Source organism: Monopterus albus, unplaced genomic scaffold, assembly GCF_001952655.1.
Source record: "Monopterus albus unplaced genomic scaffold, M_albus_1.0 scaffold229.1, whole genome shotgun sequence".
Classification (NCBI taxonomy): domain Eukaryota; kingdom Metazoa; phylum Chordata; class Actinopteri; order Synbranchiformes; family Synbranchidae; genus Monopterus; species Monopterus albus.
In genome coordinates this window covers 460,154-472,950 of record NW_018128109.1, presented here as the reverse complement: position 1 = coordinate 472,950, position 12,797 = coordinate 460,154, and the positions used below count along the sequence as shown (strand labels likewise).

Sequence of the window (12,797 nt, the reverse complement as noted above, 5' to 3'; positions counted from 1 at the left end):
TTTTTTTTTTGTAACCTTGGCCAGATCTGTGCCTTGCCACAATTCTGTCTCTGAGCTCTTCAGGCAGTTCCTTTGACCTCATGATTCTCATTTGCTCTGACATGCACTGTGAGCTGTAGGGTCTTATATAGACAGGTGTGTGGCTTTCAATAACTGTAATAGTGGTGTATATATTACTGTCAAATCACTTAGAAAAGCAATAAGCTGCTTAAACATGGCAAAATGGAATAAAACTAAACACTGAGTCATGCAGATAACATGAAATTATCATAATTTAATTAATTTTAAAAGGTAAAAAGGACAGTCAGAGATGGAGAGAAAAGTAAGAGACTTTAGATCATCATCCTGGTGGGAGGGGGGGAGAAGAGAGATGGAGAGATGGAGGCAGAGGTTTGTGACTGCTACATTAGCCTCTGTGCTCGTCTCCCTGCAGCACCATTAGCATATCATTAGAAGACATCTGAACACGCAGATGTTGGACGCTTAGCCTGGCAGGCTTGCTGAGAAGTCGGCACACACTAACACACGTGCACACAGGCTCACCGCAAATCTATTGCACTCTCAGGGAGGACACACACATAGACACGGTGTGAACTCCCAGATGTTTTATGTTGGCCTGTGGCAAGATTGGAGGAGAGGAGACAGGAGCTGGCACAGATCTGACAAAGAGACCTGACTGAGAAATACAGAGTGATCCTGTGTGTATCCATGCAGTAAAAGCATTTTAAAAAGCACAAAATATTGCAAGAGGGGCCTGCAAACCCAGCAACACATTTTTATGTGCGCACATTGTATATAGAAATGTTTAGACTGTATGGCGTACTGTAGGTAAGCATGTGTTGGTGTCAGTGCACATATGTGTGATGAGTGTGTTCACACGCCCATATTATCAAGGCTGTTTATAACCATCTGCCGGGCTGTGAGAACAGTAATGTCAATGATCTGTCAAACAGTCTAGATTTAGTTCGCCTTGCCCGAACCAAGGCAGAGCATTTAGACAAGGTGTGTGAAGATCCAGGACCATTGCACAAGAGGGTAATCAGTTTTTGACAGGTACCCAGGGATGGCGTTTAATAGTTTTGGCAGCTAGCCTGGCAAATTAATTTGCCTGCTGGCTCTATACCAAAATAGTTATACCCTTCATCCAGGACGTTGACGAAACTCGCCAAACACTGCAAGTTACTTATTCAGAGCAAACACATACAAACGCAAAAGGCTTGGTAAAGATGGCAGGTGCGTTAGCTTAAGTGCCTTTTTCTCAACTGAGACTTGGTTAATAGCAAAAAGGACAGAAACTGAAATGGATGTTCAAAATGATATTTTCTATTACATTTACAGCCAAAATGTGTCCAAGACTGTGTACCTCATTTCCTGATGCAGTCATTTTATATATAACACATTAACTCAGAGTGACATTGTTTACATGGATCGGACAGTACTAACATATGAATGTAAATTCTTAGTATTACACAGTAGGCTACTTACTTAATTTGTTGAAGATGTCAGAATTTAAACCTGTATAACTGCACAGATGGACAAGTCCTTCGCTGTCTGTTCTTGTTATTAATCTTAACAGCACTTATGTCTGAGTTCCTACTGCCCTGAGCCTGTTTCTGTTTGTGTTTTTATTTTTGTCTGTTTTTAACTAGTTTATAATCTTGTTTCTTCCTTGTAGTCTCTAGAATTCTGTACAATAATCTGGTCTGTTTTTCCAGGATGCAGGTTTGAAACCTCAACCTTGACAAATATATATAAATAAATAAAAATAAATAAAAACAAAGAAACTCTATTCAATTATACATCAAGTTTTTAGCAGCATTAAGTTGAATGTAACTTTCTGAGTCTGCTGCAAATTCTAAACACTTTGTGCAAGCTTCTGTTTTTAGAGCTACTCCTAGACGTTCTTTGCAATAGATACATATAAACAACATTCTTTACTGATGAAAGGCATTGGCAGTTTTCAGTGATTGTATGTGTGCATTGTCCAATATGTGTCCTGTCTTGGAGTTGACACGATAGTTTTACTGAAAGTTTTTAGGCCATTGCCTAATATACTTTTTTTTTTTCAACACATCTGGAGAGAGAGAGAGAAATGGAGAAAACCACAATATATTGCATTTATGTTGGTAAAAGCCATTATACATATGTATAACATATAAGTATATTGTCGATATGTTGATCACAGTCAAATCAAACAATCCAATTAAAAGAATGTAAGCACTGGACTGGGCATCTGTGCGTGTGCATTGTCTATGCAGAAACACTATGTGCATTTGTTAGTGTTCTTCACATATTAGACAATATCAGTTTTTAAAAACAACAGTAAATTGTGTCTTGTCAAAACAATGATGAGCTCAACTGTCCTGACTTATTTGGTGAGTTATTTGCCACGGTTTCAGCTGCCTGTACGGTAATTTAGCCTGACGTTAATTCTTGCCAGTAGTCATACTGATGCAGCACGCTGCCAGTCTGCTGCTGAATCAAACCATAACACCATTTATTTGCAAGTCACACTTTTTCAGTACAGAGGGCTCTAATGTGACGGGTCAGGGAGAGACTGGCTAAGTAACCATAATGAACATGTTACTTTAGTCAATCATCATTGTGTACTGTAAAGACCTTCAAAGCTCTTCAAAGGTGTGTGAAACTGCAGAGTGTGTGGCTGCTTGCTTCAGCCTTGCGCTGCCATAGAACAAGCTTCAACAAGCTGTTATGACACTTTGTTATGCTTTTATTTGAACTGAACTTTTAATGGTCAAGGGCCATTTATGCCCATTTTTAAAAGAGATGCTTGTTTTCTGAGAATAAAGCTGTATGTTTCCTAGGATTGGGCAAAATGGCAAACTATTATACTATGATAATCTTTTTTTCATATCACTTTATCAATATTTATCTTTTACTTTTGGTACTATAAATATATTTTGGTCCTAATGCAGGACAATATTTTTACACTGTGATATTGCTACTTTTACATAAGTAAAGAATCACATTACTTCTTCTACCACTCTTCAGCAATGATGATAAAATTTCTTCTTAAATTTACAAATCAAAAAGAAGATAACTGCTAGGACAAAATGACTTTGCATTTGTGGTCTCCCACTTTATTTATTTATTTAGGCCTTTTTATTGTTGGGTCTGTTACTGCCTAACAGACCTCTCTGAGGGAGCGCTCATCTCCGTGACTCATATGTAGTAATGTTACCATGACAGAAACATGTGGTGCGTGCTGTGCTCCACTAACTCAACTGACCTTGCTGTGTTTAGCAGACGTACATTCTGTTCTTAAAAAAAAAAAGCGAATGGTTGAAGTCACCTCCTTTCCTGTGATGTGATAGGCTGATGTGCACAATCAAACCTTATTGACAGTTTATCAAAGTTTGTCATTTTCTTAAAATGTAAATGTTATATTGGAATGAGTGTACATAACATTTATATCACCCAGGCTAATGTTATCTAGTTCCAGAAAAGTGTTGAATTTATAAAGGTTCTCAGCAAAAAGGTGCATAGTTTTGCATAACAATGAAACAACAGCACATGTGACTACATTGCATGGTCACTGCCTTTTCTTTTTTTATTGTAGAAATATTTCATCCATCCTCTGAATGAAGAAATCAGCCTGAAGTCACAGGAGCTGAACAATTGCTGCTGCATGTTATAATTGCACTGTTCACCAGCTGCCATTAACTTGCATTGATCTCCACCTTACTTAGAGTAATGTGACAAGGACCCGGCTGTAGCCTCACAGTGTATCACCATCACTTGATTATGATCTGCTAATGTTCTTTTTGTCTTTTTCCAGTATGATACAAGATACAGTAGCTGTGGGGTTATTGGGGGAGAGACTACTGGAGACACAAAGAAATGAGCGAGAAAGGCAAGTCTTCAGCACAAAGAAGGAGAAAAGATGTGATTTTGCTTGGTGTAGTAAGTTGAGGTGGAGGAAAGAGGCTTCAGGGCCAAAAGAAGATGAAAAGTTAAAGGTGAAGGAAGGATACAGAGAGGACTGGTGGCTACTGATATTACTCTAATGATGTGCTGAAAGGAATGCAGGAGGGTTAAAGGGGGATGGAAAGTTGGAGGAACACAGTTAAGGAGATGAGTCATAAGGCACATGGCTAAGGTGGAGGGTGGGGAAGGAGGAGGCGATAGGGAGGAGGAGAAGGACATTTAGATTGATGAGTCATCACACATGTGGTGGAGAAAGAGAAATGGAAGGATGGATGAATTACCTGAGATGAAAGTGGCGAGGAGGAGGGCTATTCTAGTAACCTTTCAAGCTGAAGTGCTGACAAGTTGGCTGAGCGACTGCTGGCACCAACACAGCATACCACCTGTCACACGGTCTGTAATAACTTGTTGAAAAGTGAGATAAACAGATCAATTGGTAGATAAACAGATAGATACATGAATAGAGAGTCATCACCACTATATGTTGGTATGTCAAAAGAATAATTTAAAGGTGGCTATCAGCATGGTGACCACTTGCTCTGCATGAAGACAGCAAAAATAGAAACAGTTATGTCAAAGAGAGATGCAGGAAGAGGTATGCACATTCACACATACTTTTTTATTGCTGATTTTGCTTTATTTCTCACAGCCAACAAAAATACATAAATGAAAAATTTGCAACATTTCACTTCGTCTGTCCTTTCTGTCTTTTCCACAAACACATTGACTCTTGATCTTGTCTTCAAAGCCTCAAACTATAGTCTGTTAGTGGCACAAAGTCAACTGCAAGGGTTAGATGGAGATGACAGACACAGATAGGCAACATTAGTATAACACACAGCTGAGTGTTAGGCTGTCATATTGTTAGTCATAGCTCAATGGCACAATAGTGTATTTATAATGCTGGGAGAGAAGCACAAAGGCAGAATGTGTATAATCTCTAATTCTTTGGAATCTTATCTTAAAACCTTTATATTTCTCCAGTCAGGAAATTAACGAATGAGAAAAAAATCTGGTCAAAATCTGGGATTTTTGTGCCTAAAGGTTATTGTATATGTCTGCTGAAGCAACAAAAATACTGGAAGCTGGAAAAGGATGAAAAAAAATCCTGAACTTGTACACTAAGAATTTACAGCCGCACTGGTGGATCTGTAAAGGTGCACAGCGGTGCTTTGAGCAAAATGCTAATGTCCACTCACTTGTAATGATAACATTTTGTTGCATCCTTAGCCAAAACACCAAACCTCCAATTGCAGTGGTTAGGCCAGTGTCTTTAATGGTAGCTCAATGCCATTGGTGTGTAAGTGTGCTTGTGAATGGGTGAATAAGAGGTAAATAGTTATTACTTTATGGATTAAAGTTCTATATACAGTGAATGCACTGCATTTAATTAGCATTAAACACAAACAACAGCAAAGGCAGATTTGAACATCATTTGTTTTGCAGTTGCATGGTTTTAAAACAAACCACTGGACAAATGTGACCTGATTATGGCACTAGATGAAAAGCCAGGGGTTTACAAAACTGAATAGGATTCCATGGAAATCTGTCCAACTGCTGTTGAGATATTTCAGTCTGGACCAAAGTGGTGGATTGGTCATCTGGCCAACATTGTCATCCCTAGAGCTACGTATGCATCTGCTGTGGTTAAAAATATTTGTATTTGAATTTGGTCTGGGTTAAGGAGAAAATGATTCCTGGGTTAGGGGCTGAATGACCATGAATCTTTTCAGTTTAGTGCTGAATCAGCCATAATCCAGCAAGGTCTGGCAGAATTTTAAAAGCAGTTGAGGTCCTGGCACTGACATTTTTGAGCCATATTGACTGTTATCTCAGTGTTATTAAATACATTTTACACCATGAAATGAGGTAATAGAGTACAAAACACTTATTTTTGAGCGAGAAATATCTAAACAAAAGATAAATATTTCACAATTGTAATGTCAGCTTGTACTCAGTATGGTTTGAGTCATAGTAAAAAGCACATCATTGTCAAATACCACTGTCCACTGATGGCTCTTTATTACTAAGATCGTATATTGACTGTGAACTATGGAGTGCCTGGAGATAGAATGCCTGTGAGGCAATTTGTGTCTGTTTCCAGTAGCGCCCCCCCTCAGTGGTTATGGTTAGGATAAGTAAGGGGTTCAAGTTATGTTAGGTGAAACACATCTCAACAGGGGAACAGATGTCAACACGACACAGACTTGTATTTGAGTGGACTCAGTCACGATTTTGAGACACACGTTACGCAACTAATAAGCTGCTACACTGTAAAAAAAAACAAACGTTAGTGAAATTAACAGTAAAGTGCCCTAAAATCATGACATCAAAAAAATGTGATTAGACAAACAATGAAGCGGCATGGATAATGGATGGATGGCTTTATAAGAAGCATTTGCTGAAGAACCATGCCACAAAAAACTGATCTTTGAAGACTTGTGATCAAGAACTGTTGATCTGCTGATTGATTGCTAGACAAAGTGTTGTCCTTAGAACTGTGCACTGAATCCAAAACACAGAATACACAGGGAGGTGCATTAAAAAGAAGCCCAGAGTAATAATTAAAGGTTTAAAGGAATCACTGGAGCTGTTTTACATATCAGTTCACCTACACTTGAAGTTTGTCAAAGACCACCTTGACACCCCATAATGCTACTGGGTTTGGTGGACAGATGAATCAATGGTTGTATTGTTTGGGAAGAACAGTAGTATTACATACAGTGGGTACGGAAAGTATTCAGACCCCCTTAAATTTTTCACTCTTTGTTATATTGCAGCCATATGCTAAAATCATTTAAGTTCATTGTTTTCCTCATTAATGTACACACAGCACCCCATATTGACAGAAAAACACAGAATTTTTGACATTTTTGCAGATTTATTAAAAAAGAAAAACTGAAATACTTATGACCATGTGATATTTCAGGGTTTTTTTTTAATAAAATTTTTCTGTCAATATGGGGTGCTGTGTGTACATTAATGAGGAAAAAAATGAACTTAAATGATTTTAGCATATGGCTGCAATATAACAAAGAGTGAAAAATTTAAGGGGGTCTGAATACTTTCCGTACCCACTGTATGTTGTTAAAAAGGTTCTGAATACAAACCTAGAAATATCATCCCACTGCTGAAATAGGATGGAGGGAGCACCAAGATCTGGAGCTGCTTTGCTGCCTTTCCACCTTGAAAGCTTGCCATCAGTGAGGGGAAAATGACTTTCCAAGTTTATTAAGGTTTCTTACAGGATAATGTCAGGATGGCCGTCAGCCAGCCGAAGCTCAGTAGAAGCTGGATGATGCAGCAGGACAATGACCCTAAACATCAAAGTAGTGCAGAACACAGAAAATCCACCTTTTGGAGCGGTCCAGTCAGAGCCCAGACCTTTAACCCAATAGAGCTGCTTTGGAATGACTTTAAGAGAGCCACTCACACCAGGCATCCTAGGAACATGTCTGAGCTGAAGCAGGGCCTAAATTCCTCCTGAATGTTGTGCACGTCTGATTTGTAGCTACTATACAAGAAGAGCTTGTTTGAGGTTATTGCTGCCAAAGGAAGTTTGACGAGTTATTAAATCCAAGGGTTCACCTACTTTTTCCACCAATACTGTGAAAGTTTGCTTAATAATAGTTTTGCCACTGTATGAAAAATTGATCAAATTAAGAAGCCTTTCTTTGTGTTGAGTATAATAAGACTGTACTGTATTAGCAAGAGCATTATTTGTTTTTGTCTGCACTGTACATTAAATTGATTGTCAGGTTTGCTCGGCCGCTCTGGCCTCCCTCACCTTTCCTACTGTCTCTTGCCCCATTACTCTTATCACGTTCACCTGTTCCTCACTCCCTTATCACCAGCTGCACTTGATTAGGTCACTCACTATATTACCCGGTTTCACTCCTCAGTCACTTGCCAGTTCTTTCTAGTCACTAGGCCAACCTTACTCTGTGCGTTGTCATTGTTTTTGTATGTATTTATCCCCTAGCCAGCTACTGTTTTGTGTTTTCCCCGAAGGACTGTTCCTCTGGACCATGGTTCCACTCTATCCTCCCAGGCAGGTCAATGCACAGTCGCCTATCTTTTTCCACTATTGCCTTCATCTCTCTGTCCCTACCTTCAGTAACCACCATCACCGTCGACCAGCCCAGGAGTGACCCCACCTACGCAGCTCGGCCCAGCTCTCCATCTCCTCACCTCCTGCGGTTGGTCAAACACCCGGTTACTACTCATCTACAGGACTACGTATCATTTCCCTCTGTGTTTTTGTCATTCCCTTGTTCACTGTATATAATAAATCACTGTATGCACCGAAGCCAGCTACCTGGGTCCGCCTCTTTCCTCGTTCGCACACTGACTGGTGCGAACGGCTCCTAACATTGATATCCTCACTGAATCCTACAAAAGATTTGTCTTTACTAAAATATCTGCTGGGTTGAATAAAACAAGTGTATTCTTAACAGTTTACAACACAATGCATTAAGAATGTGTTCAAAGGTCATGATCTACTTTTGGCATTTTAGAGAGAACAGAAAATGTCTACTTTACACAATCAGGCAAACGATGGGTTTCAGCAGGGGACTGATAAAATGTTTATTTTTATTCAGGTGCATCAACAGTACTGGCCGAGGTTGTGTTTGTGTGTAAAACAAACCTTGTTTGGTCATTTGATTGATTTCTTGAATCTTTCAGTTAATTCCTTACAATCCCAGGCTTTGAAAAAAAATCCCCTCAAGGACAAAAAAGGATTCAAAACACAAGTCCAAGTCAAATAGACTTCAAGTGCGGCATTTCTATATTTTTGTCCTCCCCAGCTACACAGATAAAAGGGTCAGAATATTAGGAACACCTCTGAATGTCACATAGTCCAGTACAGTAGCATCTCAGTAATAAACATATAACTGAATTTATATATTTATGACAGTTTAACCAAAAACTTAAACACGATGAGCTTCATAAACACAGATGTTAAGGTGGAAGTGCTGCATTGAATTGCATACAATTATAGAGGTGTACCCAATAAAGTTAATGGTGAGTGTATATGAAGAAAAAATCAAATATTCACTCAATAAAACTTGGGTAGTATTGTTGATATACTGTTTGCTTGCATAGGAGAGTGTTAGGCAACACTTTGAGCTTTGTCCTGTTGCTTACATTTGGGTGCCCTGTTCTATATAAAAATCATCTAGAATTTTTTTTTATGAATACCTATCTGGATTACCGATGGAGGCAAATGCCAGATCCTTATAATTGATATGTTTTCCAAGAGCCATTGATGTCAAAGACCATTAATGGTGTCAAGTGTAGTTCATCAAAATAAATCCCTTTAATGAGGCCTTTAAACGCCTAACAAGTTGCCCCTCTGTAAAAGGAAAATATTCCCACAGGGAGGCCTCACAAAGGTGCTTTGTTCATGTGTGTCTGTTTGCATGTGAGTGCCAGAACTAGATATAAAAAATATATACAGGTCGAAGTCATTAATTAGGATTATGTCATTTCTTAGGAAAACAAAAATGTGTAACTGTGCCACAACCCTAAGCACCATTTACATAATGTATGCACAGCAGCCCACTCACAGTAAAACCTTAGGTTAAACTGTACAAGCATGGAAAAAAACTCACTGCTAAGAGACAGCAGTAAGGAATTCTACATTTGGTTTGCATTTATAAATAAATAAGAGAAGGGAATAAATAATTCCATTCATGAGACATTCTGTTCTAAATATACCACAGAAAAATACCCCCCAATAAAACAAACAAGTTATTGTTTGGCTTAGTTCTAGTCTACCAAGAAATGTTTAGGAAAATTACTTTAGATGAGTTTTCTTTCTCTGCTATACCTACTGTTGTATAAAGCCAGTAGAAAGTATTGGATCTGTTATGGCTGAAAGTTTTGTATTAAGTTACCAAAAGATACTCTCCCTGATTTATATACTGTACTGATGTTTTTACTGGGAACCATGGTGGATTATTCAGGTCTGAGGACATTTCAACATGCCTGTGTTGCAAGACTGAAAGCATCAGTTAGGTTGTGCAGAAGCTGCTGCCGAGTTGGCCTGTTATCGCTCTTTGCAGCACATTTAGAAAAAAGAATCACAGTAGTCTGCATTTTTTTCCCAAGAGGCATTAAATAGTAACTAAGCCCTGACTCTCCCAATGTCAATATATAGACAATGATATTTCTGTGGTAGGAAGAATCTGTCCAACTTACCATTACAGTCACACAGCAGTTAAGGTTTGGTGTAACTGTCTGTATGTAGTGTATCTATGTTTCAGTCTATATGAAGCATTACCAGTACATCCTCTTATTATAAGGATTATTATGTACCTAAAAAATGCTCTTAAAGCCATTTACAAATTTCTAAATTTGAGCTTCAAGAATGAAATTTCAGAAAATGCGTACTTCATGGTATACAACACATTAATATGACATGAAAGCCAGTTAAGTCGCAGTCTGCAGGTCTACATAAAAAGATATTTGTTTTTTACCTGCCGACTCTGTGCACTCCTAGTTCTCTCCATCACACTACTGCTGGACTGTAGCACAGCTTGATTTCAGCACCATGGACAGAGCCTGTCAGCCTGATGGGGGAACTGGGTGCTGTGTTGTAGTGAATTTAAAATCTTTATTAACACATATCATCAACACTTAGGAATCTATCTTCCCTTCATTGATGGCAAGGCACCCAGGCCCAGAGGCAGCAAAGCATAGATCCATCCGTTATCTATACAGCTTATTCCTGAACAGGGTCGCGGGGGTAGCTGGAGCCTATCCCAGCTGAGATTGGGCGAGAGGCCGGGTACACCCAGGACAGGTGGCCATTCTATCATGTAGATAGTTTGTCTAAATGCAGTCTATCTACACTCTTGGCTGGAAACCTTTCCAACTATAACTGTATATTTTCTGCAATTGTTTTTTGTGAGACATACTTCATATCAACAGATGTCTTAAATATATTTAAGTCAATGTTCGAATCCACACCATCAGTTTTGTTTCATTTACTGAACTCCAAGTTTTGCTGACTCCAATTAGCTTTTGTTGATGTCACAAGTCCGTGATGTATAAACACGAGCAATACAGTGCAGCAGTACACGTATTTGTGTGTTACTAGTTAAAATTGTTTCTCTAAATGCAAGATCGTTTACTTTTTTGTTTTCGCTGCACAAGACACAGTTTAGTTGGCTGCATTATAAGTTTTAAGTAAAAATGGGAGACGTCTCTGAGCGCATACTCTTCTATTACTAATGGAGAGCTGGGGCCAAATCTCTCTTAGAGAAAATGAACACCCTGACTATATAAGTGTAGCATCGCATTTTCCAGTTTGATTGACTCGCATGTTCTGCAGTGGACCGGGAAACCCCCTCAGAGATGGACAGACCGCATCTTTCATCAGAGCAAGCCGTAAAGCTTCTCTCTCGTTTTGCCATCTGGAAAAAAGAAACTGTGCTCTCCAACATGTAACTTCGTGACTCCAGACCGCCTGGCAGTTTTACCGACCTGCCATCAACAAGCTAGATAAAACGTGGTGCAGGCTGTGATTATGGTTTTAGTTGTATTTTGTGTTTGGGCTACACAAAACTCCTCATTTTTTTGGCTCGGGTCTTTGTCGCCGAATTATCGCTATTTCTTTCTTGACGTTTTTTTGTTTTTTTTACCCTTTCTCTGGCCAGATGTTCGTGATGGCCCTGCCGTTAAAATAATGATAATTTTAGCGGGTCCCCAGGGCGCCACCAGCATCTCACAGCCGGCGGCCTGAGGTTTACCTGCAGCTGGATTACATGCTGTTGCCTTGGTGGGACACGGAATTGGGCTTGTAATGCAATTAGGTAGAAATACTCTCGGTTTCTCATTCTCACGTCTCACAGTAATCAAAACGCAACAAATCAGCAGCCTCCTTGTTTCATGTTCCCCTTTTCACTTGAAACACTTTGTTTATTTTCACGCTTCCACTTAGGCTAAACATAAATGATCCGGGGGAGTAGTAAAAGGTAAAAAAAAAAAATACGACCGCTGTTAATACTGTCAAGCGTAAGGACCACGACCACGAAGTAACCACGCACACACACTCACGCGGATCCCCCCCTTTTTTCTTTTTGGAAGCCGGCTGACAGGGAATGGTAGCTGGTGAAGAAGAGCGGGTAAAGGGAGAGACGCACCATCTCACTGACAGGGAGAGAGAGGGAGAGAGAGAGAGAGGGAGAGACGGGTGCGCATGTCCAGTTCACCCATGCAGACTCTTCTCCCAGCTCGCCAATCATTACCGAGTTTCCCCACTCTTTCTCTCGCCCCGTCTTTACATGTGCACCGGACACGCATCTCTCTCCTGGGCGGACACTGCAGGGGAAGAAACGAACGAATCCACCATGGAGTAGGAATATCACTGGACAAAACGGGGGGAAAAACCTCTCTCATCATCTTTTTCCCCTTTACTCACGCCTTATTCTCTCTCTCGCATCTCCCCCTCTCTCAATGTCTCTCAACAGTTTCTGAAGGCACTGAAGGAAAGAAATATGAGGATTAATATTTTTTCTTGGCACTTTCTCGGAGTGTATTCCGCCCTTTGGGGGCTGGCGGCGGGGGCTTTCCCCAGCTCAGTGCAGATAGGTGAGTTGGAGGATTACTGATGTTACGCACGGACACTAAGATGTAGTGAATATCAGTGGATTTTAGCTGACAGCAGACACACATGGGAGGCGCTTTCGGGCAACAAAACACTATAAATGCACGTAGGAATAATGGATCAGTAGAACACACAAGTATGGAAATGTTTTCCCTTTGATGCGTCTTTTCTCTGTGTTTTGTCCTAAGATATTTTTCTTCTCTGTTGTGACTCAAATGGCTTATAAATGCGCACA

General features: G+C 39.8%; 1 protein-coding gene across 1 annotated transcript in view; it reads left to right on the top strand.

The window, feature by feature from the left end:
• Positions 1 to 12,158: 12,158 nt before the first annotated feature.
• The window catches only part of gria4a (glutamate receptor, ionotropic, AMPA 4a), a 112,726-nt gene continuing 112,087 nt past the window's right edge, over positions 12,159 to 12,797 (top strand). Inside the window, 1 exon segment of the mRNA XM_020619987.1 lies at positions 12,159 to 12,546. Coding sequence (XP_020475643.1) covers positions 12,453 to 12,546 — 94 coding nt within the window. The 5' untranslated portion in view covers positions 12,159 to 12,452.